We start from the raw sequence: 23,548 nt of genomic DNA, 5'->3' as shown, positions 1-23,548 counted from the left end.
CATTGAATAGGTGGGGTTTCCTCCTCATTTTGGAAAGAATTTCAGTAACTTGCCCCAGTTCAATCCTCAACAGTCTGACCAGATCTGCACTCTAAACCAAAATGCTAATAGTGGTTGCCAGATGATGTTTTAACTTTCTTCTTTGAGCTTTTTTTCCCCTTTTTTGTACTGTTTGAATGTTTTTAAATGAAATAATAAAGCTTTAAAGACAGAGCTGGCTTCCTACCATCTAATGTTTTTAATTGAGATATTTTTTCATATATTATAAAATTCACTATCTTTGAGTGTAAAACTCAGTGGTTTCTACTACATTCATAAAGTTGTGCAACCGTCACCACAATCTAGTACCAGAACATTTTCATCACCTCCTCCCCAAAAAGACTCCACATCCATTAGCATTCACTCCCCATTCCCTCCTCCCTCCAGGCCCTGACAACCACTAATCTTTCTGTCGCTATAGATTTGCCTATTCCATATCTTTTGTGTCTGGCTTCTTTCACTTAGCACAATATTTTCAAGATTCATTCAAGCTGCAACTTGTAACAGTATTTCATTCCTTTTTATGGCTGAGTAATATTCCATTGTATGGAGATACCACATTTTGTTTATCCATTTGTCAGTTGATGGACATTTGGGTTGTTTCCACCTTTTGGCTAATATGAATAAGGCTGCTATGAATATCTGTGTACAACTTTTTGTGTGAACAAAAAATTCTCTTGAGTTTATACCTGGGAGTGAAATTGCTGGGTCCTATGGTAACTCTAGATTTTACTTTTTGAGGAACTGCAAACCTACCATCTGATTTTACTGACCATCAAGGCAAGAGAATGAGCACAGAGAATCTTAACTGAATCTTCCCAGATGCAGGAATGTTAGCATAAAAGCAGGTCCAAGAGGACTTCCCTGGTGGTGCAGTGGTTAAGAATTCACCTGCCAATGCAGGGGACACGGGTTCGAGCCCTGGTCCGGGAAGATACCACATGCCGCGGATCAACTAAGCCCGTGTGCCACAAGTACTGAGCCTGCGCTCTACAGCCCGCGAGCCACAACTACTGAGCCCGCATGCCACAACTACTGAAGCCTGCGCGCCTAGAGCCCGTGCTCCACAACAAGAGAAGCCACCGCAGTGAGAAGCCCGCACACTGCTGCGAAGAGTAGCCCCCACTTGCCACAACTAGAGGAAGCCCAGGCGCAGCAACGAAGACCCAACGCAGCCAAAAATAAATAAATAACATAAATAAATTTATTAAAAAAAAAAAAGCAGGTCCAAGAAAACAATTCCTAACTGTCCAGCAACTCCTAAGTAATGTTGCCTTTGCCCCTCCCCCAACACACACACAATATGGTCTATACTCAAATTTTCTCCGTAAATCCTGTTTTCTCTGCCAAGGACACCCAGCCTGATCCCAGGGGGATTCTTCTCTAATAATACAGACAAAGGGCTTTTAGGAATCTACTGAAAAACAAGGAAGTTATATTTAGGCCAAAGCTGTGGGGAGGTCACGCCTCAGAAGACACACAGCGGAACCATGTGGGCTCTAATCAAAGCAAAGATGTCGGGCTTCCCTGGTGGCACAGTGGTTGAGAATCTGCCTGCCAATGCAGGGGACACGGGTTCGAGCCCTGGTCTGGGAAGATCCCACATGCCGCGGAGCAACTAGGCCCGTGAGCCACAACTACTGAGCCTGTGCGTCTGGAGCCTGTGCTCCGCAACAAGAGAGCCGCGATAGTGAGAGGCCCGCGCACCGCGATGAAGAGTGGCCCCCGCTTGCCACAACTAGAGAAAGCCCTCGTACAGAAACGAAGACCCAACACAGCCATAAATAAATAAAAAAATAAATTAAAAAAAAAAAAAGCAAAGATGTCGTCCCAGAATTGTTTCATAGAGATTACAAATAAAACACCCAGCTTTTGAGCGCTCACCAGTTACCCCCAAGGTAGATTTCCACACCCGTTTCCAGAGTGGCCGTCCTGGACGAGAGGGCCTACAGTGTGACTTGAAGCACCATGAATATATCTCTCCAAGCCGGCGAAGGCAGAGGGGTGGGCAGCCTCCCTCACTGGACACCAGGGACTAGGCTGAGAGTGGGCACTCCATGGCCAGTCCCCCAGGGAACACATGGTGAACAAAACCCAAAAAGACCAATTTCTGAAAGAGGCTCAAAGTCTGAAGAGGGCTGTCCTTTCACGCCCTCAGGAGAGGGCACTTCATGCAGTGTCATACAGGCTCCGGTGCTGAAGCCTAGGCCACACAACTTGTACAGTCTCCTGGGAGCCAGTCACTTTGTGGTTCCCTTAACATCCCCATGATCTGTGCCTGGACCCTGGCTTCCTCTTTTCACCACCGGACACAAAGATCAGGCTGGCCCTGGAGCACACCCCCTCTACCCAGCTCCTCCTTAACTGCTGGGTAGTCCTGAGCAAGGCCCCGCCCAGCTGGGCCTCAGTCTTCTCCTCTGAAATGGACCCTCCAGATGCAGGGTTACACACGGTCTTCCTTGGAGGGCTCTGAAAGCTTGGGGCACATACACACACCCAAGCAGGCCTCCTTGATAATTTATATATTTACATATTTTACATGTTGGCCTTTGAACACAAGGTGCAGAGCCGGGACACCTGGAAGCCCCTTCACAAACTGTGTCTGACCCTCTGCCCTGTGCCTGTCCTCCTGTGGGACCATCAGCTCCTGAGCACCTCTCCCCTCCCCACCCTCACGGTACAACCAAGGGTCAGAGGGAGTCTAATCAGAGGGGAAAGGCAGGGTGTGTTTAGTGGGTGCTGTTCAAGAAAAGCGCCCAACATCAGGCACTAAAAGCAGCTCCCGGTGGATCAGGAGTCCTGGGCTTCCCCCCAACCTCCGGCTCCATCAGAGTTAGTTGGACCACCTCTGGCCTTAGTGCCCCCGCGGAAGCTGGGGCTCCGTGGAGAAGCAGGACCTCCCAGTGCACCCTGGAGCCTATGGGCACTGGGTAACCCTGGGCATTTTCCTCCTGGACACTGAGGCTTTCCTCCTGCCTGTGACACGGGCTTCCGTCCGCCCCACAGCAGCTTCCACCGCCCAGCGGCGACCCTCGGAGCCCTCCCGGGATTTGGGGGGGGGGGGTGAAGGGGGGGGTCTGTCTTACTTGGGAAGACTTAGCAGGGATTTGGGGGGGAGCGGATGCGGAGGGGGCGAGTTTGCTCCGTCCTCACTGGGAGCAAAGTTCCCCGTTGACTTTTGGGGGACCTGAGTTGGTGCAGGCCTGAGCCCTTCATCCTAGACCAGGGGTTCCCAACCCCCGGGCCGCGGACCGATACCAGTCCTCGGCCTGTTAGGAACCGGGCCGCACAGCAGGAGGTGAGCGGCGGGCGAGCGAGCGAGCGAAGCTTCATCTGCCGCTCTGCATCCCCCCTATCGCTCGCATTACCGCCTGAACCGTTCCCCCCCCACCCCCCCCACCCCACCCCGGCGTCCGTGGAAAAGTTGTTTTCCACGAAACCGGTCCCTCGTGCCAAAAACGTTCGGGACCATTGTCCTATAGACGACCGCCCTCTCCTCCCCGGCCCCGGACGCTGTTCCGGCTTCTTGGGGCCCTGCAGGCGCGGGGGTCCCGCAGAACTCGCCAGGCGCGCCCCTCACCTGCCGGCGGCCTCCCGCCGTTCCGGCTCCCGCTCCGGCCAGCAGCTCCCGTGTCCGCCGCCGGGCCCGAGGCTCCTCCCTTGCCGGCGTGACTCGGCGCGTCTGCCCTCCAACCTCGGCTGTGCCCCCGGCGGCTCCCCCGGGAACTGCAGCCGCCGGCCCGCCCGCGCCGCCGGCCCTGGAGCCAATCGCCCCAACCGTGAGCACTCGACCGCTACTGTCGAGGCCGCCCGCGCTGCGCCGGCCCCTCGGACTCTGCTCAAAGTTCGGTCCGGCTCCCTTGCCGGGCGCCTTTCCAGCCTTTAGAGCGCGGGCCCCGGCACTGGCTGTGCGATCTCGGACGGATCACCAGCCTCCAGCCTTCACACATATAAACAAAAATGCAAACCCAGTTGAGCACCTACTCCACGCCTGGCATTGTGCTGGGCTCGTGGGGTGGGAGTGAGGGGTTGTAAAATGTAGAACAATGCAGGCATGGTTTGTGCTTTCCTCCAGGTAATAGTCTAGGGGAAAATACTAAACAACAATAAAACATATGTATCACTAATTGCAGTAAGAAAGACCGGGGGCACAAGAAGGGTGCCAAGGCCTCTCTCCAAGGATGAGAAGTTAGCCCTGGGCAGAGAGAAAGCAAGTATGCTCTGGGTGTGCAAAGACCAAGGCAGGATAAACAGCTGAGAGCAGGGGCATTGCAGAAGTGGTCGGGGACAGAGTGGCCCAGCGTGGCAGGGTGGCACAAGCCTCCAGGTCCTGGTAAAGACTGCCCGTGTGATCCCAAGGGCAACGGGATGCCACTGATGGGTTTTAAGCTGAAGAGTGAGGTCTGAGTTATGTTGGAGGGTGAAAAGACAGGGGAATGGGAGGGCTGCCTGAAATTGGGTAAACTGGGCAGGAGGGAAGTCCAGGGAGAAGAAGAAAGCACTCGGATCTGTCAAGAAATGTACTGATGCAAGCTACAACCTGGAGGTAGGATCAAGCCAATTTGGTGCCAGATAATCCATCTTCACCTATTTAATGCAAATATTAGCACCTACCCGAATCACTGTAGAAAAGATTCAGCGAGATCTTTTATGTGAAGTGTGTTAGCACGGTGCCTGGCACACAGCAGCAGTGAATACACAGCAGCCATTTATTACAGCTATTTTATACGGGGAGATAAGCTTGCCCAAGGCTACACAGTACACTGGCAGCTTCCTCTCTTCCCGCCCAGTGCTCTTTTGAATAGTGCCCTTTACCTTCTCGGTTTTCATGTATGTTTATTCTAGAAGTAGCCATTTCTGTTCCTTTTCCAAAAGCTGTGGTCAAAGGCCTCGTACCCAACATCCCTGGCATAGGGAGCCTTGTGAGCAATTCCATCTAGAAGACACTGGTGCCTGGAGTCATCTCAAGCTGGGAGAGGAGCTGGTGTCCTCCCATGAGCATCCCGCTCTTATTATTAGCCCACACAGCTCAGGGTGCATCTTCCAGTTCTTTGGAATCCTCGCCTCTCTTCCTATCCAGCTGGCACTCTGCCCTGTGAATGTGGGCTGAAGGAGGGAATATGGTCAGAGCCGTGGGAGTCTGCATCTCCTTCTCTCAGGCCTTGAGACCACTGAAGAGCAACTGTGCCAGAGTGCGGGTGCTGAGAGCCCACAGGCGCTGCCCATCCTAACCCTGCCTCACAGGGACCCATCAGAGAGCCACAGGTCGGCTTTGATGCCCTAGGAGCCCACAAGCCTTCATTTGTCCTGGGTTTGCAAACTTCCAAATAGCTTTTATCTCCATGTTTTCCTCCTGAAACCCCTAGAGGAAAGTAGCGTGGGGGTTAAACTCTAACACCGAGGACTACCACCACCTTCGACTAGCTCTTTGGGGCAGATATGTTGCTTTGCTGGACTTTGAGTCCCCAGCATCTGGCACTGACCCCAGCACCTGGTTCCCCTGGAGTTCACTAATGTTTGCTTAAATGATTTTTAAAAATTAAGATATAATTCACATACCATAAAATTAACTCCTTTTTTTTTTTTTTTTTTTTTTTACTTATCATTATTTATTTCAGTTTTGGCTGCTTTGGGTCTTCGTTGGGTCTTCATTGCTGCACGCGGGTTTTTCTCTGGTCGCGGCGAGCAGGGGCCACTCTTTGTTGAGGCGCGCAGGCTTCTCGTTGCGGTGGCTCTCCTTGTTGCGGAGCACGGGCTCTAGGCTCGCGGGATTCAGTAGTTGTGGCTCGTGGCCTCTAGAACGCAGGCTCAGTAGTTGTGGCGCACAGGCTCAGTTGCTCCGCGGCATGTGGGATCTTCCCAGACCAGGGCTCAAACCCGTGTCCCCTGCATTGACAGGCGGATTCTTAACCACTGCGCCACCAGGGGAGCACAAAATTCATTCTTTTAAAAGTGTTTAAAGTGTAAAACTCAGTGGGGTTAAGGCTATGCAACCATCACCGTTACCTAACTCCAGGATATTTGTATCCCTCCAAAAAGAAACCCCATAACTCAGTAAGCAGTCCCTCCCCACTCCTCCCTCCACCCAGCCCCGGGTAACAACAATGATTCGTTTCTGATGAAACAATCCCACCAGTACTCTTAGAAACGTAATAGCTAATATTTACTGAACACAGACTAAGTGCTTTGGATAGCTTCTCAAATTTACTTTACACTTGGGTCCTCCAAAGTAAGTTTTATTATCTCCATTTCACAGATGAGGAAACTGAAACTCATAAGCTAATAACCTAGGCAAAATCACACCGCTACTAAAGGAGAGGAGCTGGGCTTTGACCCTAAAGCCAGAAAAGCTGGCTCCTAAGGGAGCCGGAGGTCGCTGAGCAGGCAAAGGAGAGTCTCAATGGTGTGTCAAGCAAGCATCAGAAACTTACAGAGCATATGCCCTAGCCCTGTGGGAGACAGAGAGGTGAATAAGAGCGCTACAGCCTGCCCAGGGCAGGGATACAGCCCTGGGGCCTGGGAAAGTCAAGGGGAGTTTTGCAGAGGAACTGGGCCGAGACAGATGAAGTGGATTCCAATCGGCAGGGTACAAGGGAAGGACTCTTAAAATTGCAGCACAAACCTGAAGCTGGGAGGGAGGAGAGAGAGGCATGCAGTGGCCCATACTGGGCTCGAGGCATGGCTTGTAGAGCTGGTGTGGCCCATCTCCAAGAACCTGCCCCAAACCATGAAAACCATGGAAAGCGTCTGATTGTCATTCAGCACCTTCTTGGCAACCAGAGGACACCTTGATTCAAGAGAGGGGAGAGGATCTCAGTGCAACCCCTCTTGGCCCTTTCCCAGACACACCCCACATCACTCCTCTCTTCCCACTCAACAGTGTTCATAGCTTTGGCACCGAAAATCAGGGTTCCTTGCCTAACAAGGGACTTTCGTCTTTGAATGTCCAGGTGCCAGGGGTAGCAGGGAGATACGGTCCGGATGCTGTAACGTTGGTAGTTCTGCGGAACTTTAATGATTAGTAGGAATGGCAGGCAGATTGTCTAACATCACAGAAGCTAAGAGGAGGAAACATTGCTGGCACTCAGCCAGGCCTGAAGACATTCCCTGGCAGCAACAGGTGACTCTACTGCTGGCTCCCAGGGCTGGGAGGAGCTCCAAGGTAGTGGGATCAGCTCAGGGGCCCAGAGAAATAGAAGCTGTATGCCCACTTGAGGAAGAGACAACTCTTAACTTCATCTGAAGAGCCTGGTCAGTTTTAGCGAAATTCATAACCCTCAAACGACAGGGGGGCATCCCCCTGTTTCTTCTCTCCCTCTACATGTGGTTTGGCATAGTGCTCCCAGCTAGGGAAAAACTATACTCACGAGGATAGGTTCTACTGCTGTGACAAATGGACCCCCCCAATCTAATGGCTCAAATACAACAGAAGTACATTACTTGCCTGGGTTTCAGTACAGGCTAGTGAACTGGTTAATGAGGCTGCCCCATCCACACCATCATCCAGGGACCAGACTGAAGAGGCCATCTTTACCAAGTGGCTTCCAAGGTCTCTTTTAAGGGATGCCTCCATTCCCACCAGGGGCAGGGGGTAGGGTGCAGAGAAGGCCAGGTAGAAGGTTCTTATGGGCCAGGCCTGGAAGTGGCGCACCTCCCTTCTGCCCTTTGGAACTCACGGACACACCTGACCGTGAGGGTGGCCAGGAGATGCAGTCTAGTGTATTGCCGGAAAGAAGAGAGGAAAACAGATTCTGGTGTCTGCCCTGCTGACCGAGGTCTTAGCCTCCCTGGTTTTCTTCCTGTGCCTCTGCTTGTCTCTTCTCAGCCCCCTTGCAGGCTCCGGCTCTGCCTCTGTCCCTTAAACACCGGTGGCCCCAGGCCCTTCACTGCACTTGCTCCCACAGCGGCCCCAGATGTTGCACGGCATGAGAAGATGATGGGCTCAGGCAGATATTTGCTCTCTGGGCATTTAGTGAGGAAATCTGATAATGGGGCATGTGACAAGGAGATCTAGAGATAAAAGGTCATGGAGAGAAGGGCCAGAAAGGCCAAACTGCACTTACGAGGAAGGAGAGACTCTGAGCGCCCAGGAGGCCAGAAGAGAGGGAATAAAGCAGAGAGGGATGCTGAGTCATCATTCACACCTAGTGGCCCCCAGAGCTTCCCCAGGCCAAGGAGCTTTCTGGCACCTGTGCGGGAGGGTCTGAACACTAAACCTACTTTGATTTTGGTAATACGAGTGAGTTTTTGTTCTTAAAGCAGCACTAAAACAAGACCCAGCTTGGCACAGCCAGCCAGCTCTCCACAAAGGTCATTCTCCCCTTCTATGGCATAGGGGTCCTGCTGAGGAGCAGCTGCCCTGCCGGGGACTACGTTGCCCATCTCCCCCCACCCCCCCCTTGCTTCTGGCCGGGGCCAAATTCTCACGGAAGGAACATGAGCAGGAGTTGTATGTGTCACTTCTGGGCTGAAGCAGTTAAGAAGCAAGGGTGGCTTTCTTCCCTCTTCCTAATGAAGTCAAAAAAATCACGAGGCAGGCTTGTGCGGAGCAGTAATGGTGACCCGTATAAGGGCAGCATCAGAGTAGGGTGGCAGGGGCAGCCTGATGGGGTCAGAAGACTAGCCACATGCAAGGGATGGAGCAAACAAGCTAAGGATTGAGGATATTGAGGATAATGCAGCCGTGTTTCTCACTGACAGGAGGGAGGTACCCATATGAAAAGGGGAGAGCTAGAATGAACCTTATGGTATTGAACTTGTGGTATCAAATTGGAACTATCAGTGTTAACGCATGGCATGGCTTGCAACATATAGAGATAGAAATAAATATAGATGTAAGGTCTGTCTACGGAGAGGGCCTGGGAGCAGCAACACCTCAGAGTAAGAAGCACACCTAGTACCTAGATCTTTGCTTCTAAATACCGTTCTCTAGTAAAAAGGACCCTGGAGAAGTGGCTGATTCCAGGGAAAGTACTAAGTAAGTCTAGAACATTTTGTTTTGAAGGAAGTGCTCAGAGAATGATGGAGAGATGTCAAAAGAACACAGAAGCTAGTTTGAAGGAGCTCTCACTGGCCAATATGGACAATTGGAGCATCAAAATAATGATAACAATAGATTATAATCCATTGAATAAACTATGAATCCATGATTCCACACAGATATAATTAAACAGAGAGGAGGGAAAGCGTTTACTTACAATAGAAAGCCAGTGAATAAATGTAGGAGGAAAAATGAAAATAAATATTTCCATTTGGCAAACATTAAAGTTATTCAGCCAAGGGACATCAGTGGGTGATAAGCACAGTAGATGAAAGTGGGGTAGGGATATTTACATAGTCTCCAAATATTGCCACACAAATACTTATTAATTACAAAGAAAAAAAGGAACTCTACAGTGGAGATACCTAGCAGGCACCGTCTTACTCAAATGATCAAGGTTATCATCTGTAATTTGACAAATAAAGATCATGCGCCACCCAGTAGAACATGATGATAAGACAACATCACTAATGTTATATTCCAAAGATGTGTATCCCAAATCTAATCATGAGGAAGTGTGGACAAACCCAACCTAAGGCACATTCTGCAAAATGGCTGCCCTGTTTTCTGCAGGAAGGTCAAGGGCATCAAACTCAAGGAAAGCTTTAGGAGCTGCTCCAAGTCAAAGGGGAGAGAGCCATGGCAAGTGGGTAGAACTCATGATCCTAAATGAGGTCTCTTTGTTACAAAGAACATCTCTGGGGCATATGGCACAAATGGTATGGGGTGTCTGGGGGAAGGGTGTGTGGGGATTCTTGCTACTTTTCTGTAAGTTTAAAACTGCTTCAAAATAAAATCATTTTTTTAAAAAGAAGCAGGAATATCTTCTCCTCTCTCTCTTCCCCCATCCACCATCCAGGTACAGAAGACCTGGCAGAGGATCTGAGGTCCCAGACCCAGTGATAGAGCCGCAAGAAGGAAGGCGCTCGGTCCCTCAACCACAATTGCACGGGAGCCACCCTCCCCTTCCTGGTCGGGTGCATGACTTTGGACTTTACGTGAGCAATAAACAAACTTCTATTGTCTTAAGCCACTGAGATGGGGAAGAGGGGACCTTTTATTGCGTTATCCTAACTCATCCACTTAACAGCCTGCTATGCCTCTCTACTTGAGATCCCACAGACACCCAAGGGAACTTCTCGTCCCTAAACTTGTCAGCCACTCATCACTATCCTGACTAGAGACCCAGCACCATTTGACCCTTTTCTCTCTCTCTGCATTGCCCCACATCCAGTCAGGTCCACCTCCTGTGTCATGCTTGATCTCTATGCCCACCAGGCCTGCTTTGGCCATCTTCCCCGTCACCAGGGCCATTGTCACTGGTTCCCCAGCCTCCATTCCAATCTCTTCTCCACTTAGCATGGCCAGACACACATGTAGTTTCACACTTCCTTGTCCCAGCTCCCACTGCCCTCAATCTGGACACCCTCCCCGTTTCCTGTTTCCATCTGGTAAACACCTACTCTCCCCTCAGGGTTCAGCTGGATGAATCCTTGCCTGATCCTCCCTGCTCTGGGCCCCTGGACACGGTCTTCCACCTGAACAGGACAGAGACGCCCTGCTCATTCCACTAATGGGGTGACACACCAGTCTCCCCAGAATAGCCTGAGCTCCTCGGTACCCACACACGCTGGAATAAATCTTCCCCTTCCCACTTGCAGCCAAGTCAGAACTCAGCTCTCCCCACATCCATAAATTTACTACAGGATTTCTCTCAAGCTAACTTTGCCCTCTGGCCCCATTCCTAATCCACACAGAGAAGAACAACTGTCTCAGGGGTGTTCTGTGGTTGCCCAGAGCTGTGGGCGCTCAGCAAACACATGTTAGAAACAAAGTACTCACAGCAATTCTCTCTGCTTAGATTAGCCCCCTCTCCCCCAGTCATTCCCAAACGGCATTCAACCTGTCAGTGATTTAACAATCATTTCTTGACGGCCTGCACAGGCGGGGCCCTGGACACACAGTGCATGCTCCTGACTCCCAGGGTTGGTCTTAGCTCCTAGGGCCTGCCTTGGCCTCATTCACCCTTGAACTCCCCAGCTCCCATCCATCCCAGGACCTGGCACAGGCCTGGGCCCATCCGGGCAGCCTGTAAACAGTTGCTGCCAGGCCAAGGCCACCACCATCTGCGATCTGCAAGCCCCACCCAGTGCTAACTGGCACCACGACCAGCTACCAGGACTAGTTTGGCGCAAGAGTGTCCCGTGAGATCAAACCCCCCCTGAGAAAGCAGGACGGAAAGGTATATTTCTGTGCCTGGTGCTTTCCTATTCCCCACTCAACTCTCAAAACAAAGAGGGAAAAAAAAGAAGCTGATATATAGAAGTAGGTCCTGTCCCTCGTAGGTCCTGTTTATTCCCAAACCCCAACCAGACACATTCTACCCCTCCCCCCACGTCCCCACCCCCGACCCCTGAGAGCTACTTTACGGGCCAGAAGATTAAGGCACTGTGTCAGCGTGCCCCTGCAGGTCAGGGCACCTGACATATGAATAGCCGGGAGTCCTGGCTTCCAGGGACGCCACCGCTGGTCCAGCAGAACAGGAAGATGCTCTTTTCTTTCCGCCTCTGGTCTTCAGAGCAGGGCCTCTCTGCTGAGGTGTTCTGAGGAAGCCCCAGTGCTCTGTCAGCCCCATTCTGACCGAGAGCAGAGAGGAGCCAAGGCCCCAGGGAAGCCGCCGCCGCAGGCGGCCAGTGACCGTCAGGAGACAGGGAACCATGGCCGGGCCTGCCTTCCAGCCAACATCTGTCTGTCAGGACCAGATCTGTCTGTTGTACGGTTGTACTGGGCTCCCCAGAAGGGAAAAGAACAGAGCTGAGCCTAGTGTCGGGGGCAGAGAGAGGTGGCGGCTTGAGAAAGCACCCCAAAACGGGCTGCCAGGTAAGAGATCCATGGGGGCTAAAGAGAAGCTTGGTCCAGACTCCAGAGCTGAGCAAGGTGGGTGGTGATGGGGATGTAGCCTGGCTGGGGTGTGCTGCGTCAGGGTCCTCAGGCCACCAGCCCCCGCACTCCCCATGGCATCAGATGGTTGCTCTTCTCTCCAGAGCGGTGCCACAGCTTCAGAGCTTGCTCCGCGGGGCCTCTGCCAGGGGTCGCTGCAGCCGCCACACCACCCTCACCGGCTCGGGGGCGCGGTCCAGCTGGCGGAGGGCGCCCAGGTCGCCGGCCTGGCTGTACCGCTGCAGGGCCGGCTGGAGCACCGTGATGGGAATGCTGAAGTTCAGGTGGGGGTAGGTGGCCCCCGTGTTATTGTCCCGGGTGTTGCTGGCGACGATGCCTGTTCAGGAGCCAGAGAGGAAAAGAGGGTGAGAGCCAGGGGACAGGGGAGGGAGGCTCACCTCCACCCTGGAGGCCCTAGCCCTGCCTGAAGCCCCCTCGTAGTGACAGGCACCAGGCTTCATTCATGGACACGGGCTCCTCATGCCTCAGTCCTCCTTCCTGGCTTTACTTTCTCCCCAACACTATCAGCATCTAATACCCCATGTTTCACTTGTTTTGTTATCCCTCTCTCCGACTTCTGTTGTCTTTCAGCTCCATGAGGGCAGGACTGCTGTGTTCTGTCCATGCAGTCTCCCCAGTACCCGGAACAGTGCCTGGCAGAGGACGACCTCAACAAACACTAGCTGAGTGACTGAATAAATCAATCAGACCCACACAGAACTTTTGTTTGGCCTGCTCAGTGCGTGTGTATGAATTTTTTGAAGACAATTTTCGACTTAACAGAAGTCTTGCCAAAATAGTACAGAGTTCCTGTATACCCTTCACCCAGCTTTTCCTTATGTCACCATACAGCATTCATCAAAACCAAGAAATCAACCTTGGTGAAATGCTATTAACTAAAGTACAGAACTCACTTGGATGTACCAGTGTTTGCACTAATGCTCTTTTTCTGATCCAGGATCCCACATGGCATTTAGTCGTCATGTCTCCTAGGTCTCCTCCCATCTGGGTCACTTCCACGGTCTCTCCTTATCTTTCATGGCCTTGACACTTTGAAGAGTACAGGTCAGTTATTCTGTAGAATGTCCCTCAATTTGTTTGGGTTTACCTGATGCTTTCTCATGATAAGATTGAGGTTATACATTATTGAGAAGAAAACCATAGAAGCCATGTGTCCTTTTCAGTGCATCCTATCAGGAAATGTGTGCTGCCTATAAGCACTGCTTGCGATGTTAACCTTCATTACTTGGGTGGTATCTGCCAGGTTTCTCCGCTGTAGACTTACTATTACCCCCTTGGTAAGTACGAAATATTTTAGGATTATGCAGTTATCTTGTTTCTACTTGAACTTTTGCCTACTGATTCTGGCATCCATCGATGGATCCTGTCGGCAGCAGTTCCTACTGGGGTGTCCTAATAAGTGATTTTCTATTTCCCTCATTTCTTCTACATTCATTAATGGGAATTCTTCTGAAAACCCAAACTACTACTATTTGTTTTGCTGCTCAAGTTGTTCCAGTGGGAGCTCCTTCACGTCAGCTCCTGATTCTTTCAACATTTGACGTGCCCATCATTTTGCTGCTGCTGCTGTTGTTGTTACCCCTCCCTCCTTTCCAGCACCACAAGGCAGCCCTAGAGAATGACTCTTAGAAACCAAGATCTGAACTCTCGCTGTGTTCATTACAAATGGATGTCACTGCTTCTAGCCCCTCTCAGCAGACTGAGCTAGGAGTCACATATATATACACACACACACACTAAGTCATGCATACACACATCTATATTTATTTCTGTGTCCACTTATCTGTATATATCTTTTAAAAGGTCAACCAGTATATGGGAGAAAAATGGAATGCAGACTAGGACAAATGTACCTAACTGTAGTTCAAATGAATCACATAACTATACTGAAGGGGAAGGGGAAGGAGCTAATCTAAGAAACTTTGGAAAAGAGCGTTTTGACTGGACACTTTAAGGCTAAAGATAAAAAGAACTGTACATGCTCAAACACTGTTCTCTAGCTGGTAAACTCGTTTCTCACAGGGGTGTGGTTAGGAATTCTGAAAAAAAAAAAAGGTTCACAGCTCCTTGTGAAAAATTGGAAAGTCAGCCAGCGTTAGGCCCACATATCTTTGTAATGAGGCAACAATGTGCTAGAGCTGAGTGGTGTTCACCCCAGTTCCCCCTTGCCCTCCACTCACTGCTGTCTTCACTCACTCACTCACTCACTCACTCACTCATTCATTCACTTTACCAGCCCAGCCTCTGTAGGCTTTTGAGTTCGTGACCCTTGGACTTATCCAACTCCTGAGTCTCACAGATCAAATGACATTAAGTGACTTACCCAAGGTTGTGCAGTGGCTCAGTGGCAGAGAAGCGACCAGAACCCAGATCTCTTCCCCCCAAGCTCAGCATCTGTCCCTCTCCACCCTCAGAAGCACAAGAGCCTGAAAACCTTGGCTAACTACCTCTGGGCATAAGGCCCACCATCTTTCCAGACAGAGGGTGGCTCCCAGGGCTGGAAACCAAGCACTCCCAGGATGGGACTGAGGCTCTGGCAAGGGGAAGGCTGGGAGAGGACCAAGGAGCTGGTTACCCAGGAGGTCCCCGGAGCAGGTGGAGAAGAGAGGTCCCCCACTGGAGCCACCATGCACAGCACACGTGGTCTGAAGCATCACTGGTGTGTCATCCACCTGCACCACAGCTGACAGGATGCCTGAGGTCACCGAGGGCCCGCAGGCCTGGCCAAAGACACCGAAGCCCACCACACTGACAGCCTCGCCTGTCAGGGAGGGAAGAAGGGTTAAGCTGGGGAGCCTCCTCTGTCTGGCAGGACTCACACACTCCCCAACCCCCTCCCTGTCCTCTCCAAATTTCCAAACCCTCTCTGCCCTTTGAGTTTCTGCTCAGATACTCTTGCCTCCATGAGAACTTTCCCCAGGCCCCCCACAGGAATAGGCCGGGACCTCCACTGAGCTCCCAGCACTGTATCTGCTCAACCACTTCTCTTCAGCATCAGGCTGTTCTCCAGCCCTCATTCCCCTGCTGGACTGGGTAGTCACTTTTTAGGATTCCCAGCACCTAGCCAGGGGCTCAATAAATGCTTATGAAATTAACACCCACCTCCTGAGACTAAGAAGTCTCTTGGTAAAAATAAAATGGTGATGATGACTACAAAGCGGGCACCACCTTCCTTCACCAAGTGCTTTACAGACAATATCTCACCTACTCCTCACAAGGCCCAGGAGTAGGGAACATTATCCCCATTTTACAGATGTGGAAACTGAGGCAGAGTTCATTAAGTTGCCTAAGGACACGGGGCTAATAAGTGGCAGAAGATGCCAACGCAGAGAGCTTGTAATCCTTGTTATTACGTTATAGCATACGACATCCACAAAGCGAGACCTCTGGTACTTCTGTGGCAGCGTCACAAAGCCTTTTACTCAAATCATGCCATTGGAGCCTCAGAAGTACACATCTCTCAGACCAGCCTGCAGTGTTATAAGGAGCCCCCAAGGCTCAACACACTACACTGCTGTGGGGCCTCAGGAAAAAGGCGTGCCTTACCCTTCGCTGGGAATTCCACATGCCCCCCAGGACCTTGGGCATGCTGGGCGTGAGCAGGGAGGCCTCCAAGAGCAACTCCGGCCAAAGCACTGTAACCAGGATGTAGCAAGGTGCCAGCCTGACGCATTACTCCAGCAGGGGTGGGGAAGGGAGCTGACCTGGGGGACTGGCCCCTGATCTGCAGGGTTAGAGCGCCCAACACTGACTTTCCTTCCTGAGGTCCACCCCAGACCAGAGAACCCCTCTGTCCTTTACCTTCATGGAAACGCTCAGCGGGCACAGGTACAGGGACACCATCTAGGTCCTCCTCCAGGCTCACCACTGCTATATCATAGGGAGATGTCTCCTGGGTGGCAAATACCACATGTCCCCAGATGACGGCACTCCTGGGAACAAGGGAAACAAAATGACAGGCTAGCTTTCCGAACGTTCAGCACTGGGAGGAAGCAAAATAATGAGAGTGACAGTAAAAGTCATGAACTTGGGACTCAAAAGATTTGGTGTCAGCCCTGAAACATACCAGCATGCAACTCTGGGCACATCCACAGTGGAACTTCCAAACATGCTCTACCAGCTGCAGGGTACTTCTATGTAAAGCTTCCTGTGCCTCACCGTCATCACAAACACCTGACACCTAGGGGGCACTGTGGGCCAGGCCTGGCGTTAATGTTCTATGGACATCATTTCATTTAGTCCTCACAGCTGCCCTATGAACTAGGCACTGGTATTATCTCCATTTTGGATGGTGCATTTGAGGCCCAGAGAGGTTGAGTAATTTCTCAAGGTCACACAGTTAGTGGCAGGAGCCAGGGCAAGCATTCTCAGCATTTTCCTTTACTGCCTCATTTGATACCAACAATCCTGTCAGTTGCGGGGGCAGACATCATACGAATTCATCCCTCTGGGTCCCTGTTTACATAAATGCCAGCACTTCTATAGCTCTTACTACTTGGCAGGCTGTTCCAAGACTTTACATGTCATGGGAAAGCAGCTTAGACAGATTCAGCAAATTGCCCAAGATTACACAGGGGCTTCCTACTACACACTCTGCAGGGGTAGCTTCCAGCAGACCTGTTGGGTTCCCTAGGACCAAGAGTATGCGGGGGTAGATGGAGGGGTGAGGAACTGGGGACCACACACAGAGGAAAATTCTCATCATCAGTCTTCCCTATAAAGTCATGGCTGTCCAGGTGGCTGCCAGAGGGGACTCTGTGGCAAAGCCAGGCTGGGTTAACCTCAGGAGTTCAATAGAGGCATCTGGAAAGGTCTGGGCTGAGAGGCTGAGCCAGGTACAGAACAACAGGCATTAACACCAAGGTGCTATAGTGTTTGCTTTGGCCTAAGTCAAGCACCTGGGACTACAGAAGAAACAGAACATGTATTAGAAAACCAAACCAGGAAGCCAAGGCTGCTGTCTCCACTGTCACAGCAAGTGAAAGTAAAGGAGGGCAACAGTGCTCTCCCTGCAGAGAGGGAACAAATGACTGTCTGAAGTCCCAACCTGGCTGCCAAGAGCATTCAATGATTGTTCAAACTATATTTGCCTGGCCCCCACTCCCATATTCTAATTAGGTGGAACCGCATATCTGTTCATGTTGATCCAGAAGGGAAGCTGATTAAGATCTAAGAGATAAATCAAGTAAGAGTAACAGGCTTCTCTCCTAACCCAGGAGGGTAGCATCCTGGGCCCCTGGGGCTTCACTACGGCATTCAGGGGAAAGAGGGCAGGGTTAGGAAGACTCTGTTCAAGGGCCTCTGGTGTGTGGGTGCAAGGCTGAGACAGAGAAGTTGCCCAGAAGGAATTCAGACTGGGAGGGGGAGCTCAAAGATGCCTAGCCAGGGATGCTGGACCACCCCACAGTTCCCCAGAGTTGCTTGTCATCTCGCCCAAGCCCCATTCACCCCTTGCCAGGAGGTCCAGAACCCCCTACTCTGGGGTTCTGGGTGCCAAGGATGAGGGGAGGGTCCCAGGTCTCTATCCACACTGCACCACCAAGCATGAGCGTGAAACCAGAAGGCCTCCATAATCCTCAGGATTATGACCTGAGACCTGGGATCCAGATACGACAGCTGGTGAGGGAGTGGAGTGGGGGCAACCTTGTGGGCCTTACTTGGGGGTGGTGGAGCGCACCAGGACCTTGGCCGCCTCCCGAGGGGCCACATGCCGGCAGGTCACCACGAGGCGGGGTGCCACGGCCACTCCGGAGCCCCAAACGGAACCGCACTCCACCAGCACGGCCGCAGCTGCCCAGGGGGGTCCGGGGTCTCGGAGGGGCAGGCCCCACGGGGCGCCCATCTCATGCGGTAGGAAGGCGGCCAGGGCGGCGGCGCCGGGGTGCAGGCGGCAGAGGGCCGCTCGGGCGGCGCAGAGGAGAGGGGCGGCGGCGCAGAGCAGCGTGAGGCCCACCCACTCGCGGGCCTTCCAGCAGAGGGGCGCCGCCACCAGCGCCACCAGCGCCCCCGCGGGCCGCGCCTCGAACACGCCGCCGCCCTCGGTGCCTGGCAGGCAGCGCGCGTCGGTGAGCAGCAGCGGGCCGGCCGAGTTGCTGAGCACGCCACAGCTGAGCGTGTTGAGAAAGATGTCGGGGCAAAAGGCCCCGAACGGGGAGCCGCAGGCCAGCAGCGGCTCACCCTTGGGCACAGCCCCGAGAGGCGCCACGGCCAATACCGGCCCGCGCTCCTCCGCCTCCGCCTCCTTCTCCGGGTCCGGCCGCACGCGCAGCAGAGCGAACCAGCCCAGCGCTCTCAGCTGGTCTTCCTCCTCCTCCTCCGACACCTCGTCGTCCGGTGCGGCGCTCGCGAAGCTCCACTGCTTGGCCGTCTCGCCGCCGAAGAGGCGCGCGAAGTGGCCCCGGAAGGCCGGGCAGCTCAACAGCAGCAGCAGCTCGGCGGGCCGCGGGGGCTGCAGCAGCCGCCCGCGGAACCGGGCGGGCGGGCCGGGCTCCAGGCCGGCGCACTGGGGCGTGCACAGCCCCGGGCGGCCCCGCTCCGCGCGACCTGCCGGACTCGCGGCCGTTGGGCCCCACTGCACGTGCAGGCGCAGGTCGTCGCCGCAACTGTCGCCGGGCAGGAAGGCGGCGCCGGCCGCGGTCAGCGCCCCGCTGCCGGCCCTCAGGAAGGGGGTGAAGATGCCCCCGTGGCACAGCACCAGGCCCAGGCGGCGGCTCAGGATCACCCCGCTGCAGCTCCACGAGCCCGCCTCGGGCTGCCCGGCCCGGGTGGCGCTCACCACGCAGCCCGCTTGCTCGGCCGCCCTCATGGCTGGCCCCCACTGCCGCCCCATGACCTCGGGGCCGGCACACCAGGGGCTTCCCGTGGAACAAGCGAGCGAGCAAGGACCGCGGCCGGCACCAGCTGACCCCACGTAGCGCCACCCAAAGCTGGCAGCGAGAGGCGCAGGCACTATCCCAGGTCTTCCTCTTCCGGCCGGATTGGCTAAGCCCCAACTGGCCCGGCCCGATTGGCTGGGCTAGGGGCCGAGCCCTGATTGGCTGCTGAGGCTGACCCCGCCTTTCCGCGCCCTAGATGGTTCAGGTCACCTGTGCGACGTTGAGGGCGAAGCGGGACCGGAGGATGAGCCCCGGGAGAGTGATAGTAATGTGGCTTTACTGGGAGATAGGGGCGTGCTGGTCCCTCGGAGCCTAGTCTCGTCTCTGTTCGCTGAGCTGCAGGAAAGGGAACAGAAATGCGCCCTGAGGCGGCTAGACTTGCCCAGGCCTTGACAGGACCTGTCAGTATCTGCCCAGGTGTAGGACACATCCGACCTCTGATCCCTGAGATAAGACAGGCAAAGAAGCCGTTCAGGGGACTTCCCTGGTGTCGCAGAGGTTAAGAATCTGCCAGCCAATGCAGGGGACACGGGTTCGAGCCCTGCTCCGGGAAGATCCCACATGCCGCGGAGCAACTATGCCTGTGCGCCACAACTACTGAGCCTGCGCTCTGGAGCCTGCGAGCCACAACTACTGAGCCCACGTGCCACAACTACTGAGCCCGCTCGCCTAGAGCCCGTGCTCTGCAACAAGAGAAGCCACCGCAATGAGAAGCCCGCGCACCGCAACGAGGGGTAGCCCCGCTCGCAGCAACTAAAGAAAGCCCGCGTGCAGCAACAAAGACCCAACACAGCCAATAATTAATTAATTAATTAATTAAAAAAAATAAAGAAGCTGTTCAGTATTTTGAAACTTTGTAAGTAAACCGTACAGTAATCCACTAGGGGGGATAATGGAGCTCGTAAGATTACACCTCTGGTCTTCTGATGCCAAAGCCACACCCTACATATCTCATGGAAACTGGATTTGCTCCAAAAATTGCCTTTTAAAACTATGATAAACAGTAGCTGAAGTCAAAGTTTTAAATTACACAACCCTATAGTTTGCAGTATGCACATTTCATATAATGATTTATAACCATCACCCAGGATTTATCTAGATCAGGGGTCACTTTTTCTGTAAAGGGCCAGAGTGTAAATAAATAGCTGAGGTTTTGTGGGCCATACCTTCTTTGTCTTAAATACTCAGCTCTGCTGTTGTAGCATGCAAAAGCTAAAGAAATGGGGTGGCTGTGTTCAAATAAAATTTTACTTATGGGCCCTGAAATTTGAATTTTATATAATTGTGGCATGTCACAAAATTGCATTCTTTTTTTTAAATTTTTCTCACAGGCCATACAGAAACAGGCAGCAGGCCAGATCTGGACCACGAGCTGTAGTTTGCCATCCCTGCTCTACCCTGACATAAAACATCCTTACTTTTCCGATGAAGTCACCCTGAGGACAGAGGAACACGAACAAGTATGTTTTGGGGGGCTGCAGGATATCCCTGAAGCAGTCACCACAAGCTAGACATTTTATGAAGGTCTGTTTATCACAATGTCAACTAAAGTAATTTTAATAAGATTATTTTAATACATATTTATGTCAGCATTAATGAAAATATTCAATTACTACTTAAATTACATAACCTTTCTGCCTCAAATTTTTGAATAAACTAACACTGCTTGGTGTATCCCAAGCACAACACAGGGTTATGCCCAATGCTCCCAGTGACACAAACCTGTTTGAGAAAGGGAAATAAATGATGATCCCTTAGAGTACGAGGCAGGACTGAAATCAGCAGTCTTCCTATAGCAGGTACTGTCTTCTTTTGGTTCTGTGACACAAGATGGCTTGATCGCAGTAAAACCTATTAACTATCCAACTTCCTAGCAATTGCTTCTCTCTGGAGTCCAGTGATTCTCCTTTAATGACGCCCAAGCCTCCAGCATGAACTGTTTGCATGTTTTTCTGTTTACGGCACATCGCAGTGGAGACCCAAGTCACAGTCACCAGCCAAGGTGAGACCCCCTAGTGCTGGGCTCATTGACTCAGCCTTTAATTTTCATGTTCCGCTCTGACTCAAATGACACAAACAAACCCATATAAGCGTAAAACCCATGGCATCATTCCACTGTATTTGTTTCAATCTCGATGCCTCCAGTAATTTAATACTCAGTCAAAAAGAACCTGTTGCATTTTGCTTCCCATTCTATTTTATTCCAGTACTTTAGTTTTAGAACTTCATTTGCGTTTTTTAAAAGCAAACCTTCCTACAAGCCTAGTAAATGCACAAGCACAGGTTTCATTCCTTCTATTTTGCCAAATGTAGCATTCAATGGATTCTCTCCAATTTTGTATCAAATGATGAAACACAGCTAAACTGGACCCAGTCCTTGCTAGCATGTTAATAGGAGATTTTGTTCAAAAGTTTGCCATGTCCTTCCTGTTGCAGAAATGACCACCAATCCTGGGACCAGTGCATGTTCCAAGGCTCTCAAACGGTACTAAATTTATTACTTCCAGCGGAATGTGTAAATTGGCCTGGCCTTTCCACCCACACCCCACGGCCCCCCGTAGCAAAGTCTGTCTCTCACACCCATTGTAAATATTTCTTCCCGTAAGTATGGAAGAACTTTTGCCCACCCCCCCCCCCAACAAATGCCATGCTATGTTCATACTCAGAACAAACCAATGCCAAAAAAAAGGAGCAAGATAGCAAATTTGTTTTAACTTTTTATTAAAACGCTTAGGATACAGATTGACTTTCTTTTGTAAATGACTGTTTTACTTTTCCTGAAATAGGACATATATGCACTCTGATAAAACAGAATGAAAAGTCTCAATTCATGGGAGTTCCAGTACAAAGCTCTGATACTGTCAGGAGCCAAGTTCCTCACAGCAGCTTCTTTCATCTATATTATTTCTGTGGGGCAAGAAATAGACTGCTGCCACTTGATTTTTCAATCCCGACTCTTTCTCCAGTGGCCAAAATAAACCACCTTCACAAAGAGCTGCCCTGTGTAGAATCCACAGTTTTCTAGCTTGCTAAAAAGTGATTAGGGACAATATATAAAAAAAAAAAAACCCAGAAAACTAACACTGAAGCAATCATACCTCTCGTATCTCTGGATAGAGAAGTATGGGTTACCTTTAGCCAAAGAAAATTAAAAGTATGCAAGTTAACTACCTAGTTCATTCACTGTTAGCTAGATTTGTTCACTTAAGGCTTTAACCCCTTTCCAAACCAGCTATGCTTGCTAATAAATGAAAGGCATGCTCTTCCCAGCTTTATACTTCACTGAGCCTCTGCATTTGGTACCTAGCAGTGAAAAAGTATGCTTTCCCAACAGGTGAGTACTGAAGACTAACACTGGGAAATCCAACTAAAGAACGATACTCTCTCACCCCAGGAATACATTATCCACACCTTCCCCGCCCTCACATTAGAAGCAACAATCCACTGAATTTAGTTCAGGCCTCTGCAAATACGCCTCGGCATTACAATTTTCAGTTTTGAGGAAGATACCTCTTATCTTTCGTTAAAGGAAAAATGAATGAAGATATCCTCCCAAATGAAGACCATCTCCTATCCCTTCAACCTTTACTACAAGGGTAAAATATTGGTTAAGACCATGAAAATCCAATTTCACACGTGGCATTAGGAAAATGGAATGCTATAAAAATAATCCTCATCACACTACTGGGGATGCTGAGGCTTTTATACCAGGTGCTTACTGACAAGTGATGCCCAAAAGAACAGCTCGACACAAAGTTCTTGGCTTAGAGTTTCCCCAGATTATTTCTGGACTGGAGAAAGGCAATTTCCTAACACCCCCCACCCCACCCCAAAAAATCTGGAAAAGCTACAGATGTTAACCTTTAACACCAAAAATAAGTTGATAACCAATAAAAAAAACAGAGCTCATGAAGAGTCCAATAAAGAAACCAAATTCTGAAAGTGGAAATTTTAAAGCCCAATGAGTGAATCTTTCCTAGATTCAAACAAATGCTACAATACCAGATTTTTAAGTTCTCAACTCACAGAATTAAGAGCCCTTAAGCTGTTAACTTCATCCTGTGTGACTCTCCTATCAGAAAAATTTCCCCTAGAATCTGCAAAAATGGCTGAGACACACCTGCAGTGTGTGACAACAAGGGATGTGTTCTCAAGTCTTTCATGAGGCAAAAGTCACTTTTTACAACTGAAAATGAAAAAGGTGCTAGAGGGAAATGAAATTTCACAACTGCATAAAAGTAAAGACTGGCTGAAATCTGTAACTTTATGAGTAAAAATAATAGCAATAACCCACTCTACAATTAACTCCTCCGCAGTCAACAATCTGCTATGCATGCTGGGATGAGGAATGACGGTAGCCCGAGACTGTGGGAACTGGCCTCAACTGCAAGGCCGGGGTTCTGCCCTTTCCTAGTGCTCAGTGCACAAGGTGGTGCCACCTACTACAAGGCAGTTAGGGAGATGGGAGCCTCTCTCACCAGCCTGCTGTTCATCTGACTGAGCTCTGGCCTCCAACGTGTATCTGTGCATAATTTTATGAAGTATCTAAATGCCATTCACTAGTTTAAAAAAAAAAGAAGCAAACTCTGGACCAAGTAAATTGTGAACTCAAAAAGTTATTAGGAGGGTCACC

General features: G+C 51.2%; 2 protein-coding genes across 9 annotated transcripts in view; both read right to left on the bottom strand.

Annotated features, from left to right (window-relative positions):
* The window catches only part of AIFM2 (apoptosis inducing factor mitochondria associated 2), a 35,170-nt gene extending 31,445 nt beyond the window's left edge, over positions 1-3,725 (bottom strand). For all 5 annotated transcript variants that reach the window (XM_059899230.1, XM_059899229.1, XM_059899228.1 and 2 more), the window contains exon 1: positions 3,620-3,725. The gene's annotated coding sequence lies outside the window, so the exon portion shown is untranslated. The remainder of the gene's footprint in view (positions 1-3,619) is intronic.
* Positions 3,726-5,666: 1,941 nt separating this feature from the next.
* On the bottom strand, positions 5,667-19,004 carry TYSND1 (trypsin like peroxisomal matrix peptidase 1). 4 transcript variants are annotated; one of them, XM_059900261.1, is made up of 4 exons: positions 17,698-19,004; positions 15,842-15,972; positions 14,616-14,801; positions 5,667-5,925 (listed from the first exon to the last, which is right to left on the bottom strand). In XM_059900261.1, exons 1-4 carry the CDS (start codon positions 18,867-18,869, stop codon positions 5,870-5,872), a joined length of 1,545 nt encoding a protein of 514 aa, XP_059756244.1. In that variant the 5' UTR covers positions 18,870-19,004; the 3' UTR covers positions 5,667-5,869. The 4 variants fall into 4 exon arrangements, with proteins under 4 accessions (XP_059756244.1, XP_059756246.1, XP_059756243.1 ...); XM_059900260.1 differs by lacking the exon at positions 5,667-5,925 and adding an exon at positions 11,491-12,356; XM_059900263.1 differs by lacking the exon at positions 14,616-14,801.
* Positions 19,005-23,548: the final 4,544 nt, after the last annotated feature.

The sequence above is a fragment of the Balaenoptera ricei genome, chromosome 16 (genome assembly GCF_028023285.1).
Source record: "Balaenoptera ricei isolate mBalRic1 chromosome 16, mBalRic1.hap2, whole genome shotgun sequence".
NCBI lineage: Eukaryota > Metazoa > Chordata > Mammalia > Artiodactyla > Balaenopteridae > Balaenoptera > Balaenoptera ricei.
Note: the sequence above shows the minus strand (reverse complement) of the source record. Positions and strands in the feature narration are given on the sequence as shown.

Excerpts from the sequence above, each read along its gene's own strand:
- TYSND1 (XM_059900260.1), bottom strand. The coding sequence starts at position 18,869 with ATGGGGCGGCAGTGGGGGCCAGCCATGAGGGCGGCCGAGCAAGCGGGC. Across the intron at positions 14,802-15,841 it reads CGCTGAGCGTTTCCATGAAG|GCGAGGCTGTCAGTGTGGTG; the intron begins GTAAAGGACAGA and ends CCTCCCTGACAG. Across the intron at positions 12,357-14,615 it reads CTGCTCCGGGGACCTCCTGG|GCATCGTCGCCAGCAACACC; the intron begins GTAACCAGCTCC and ends GCTCCTGAACAG.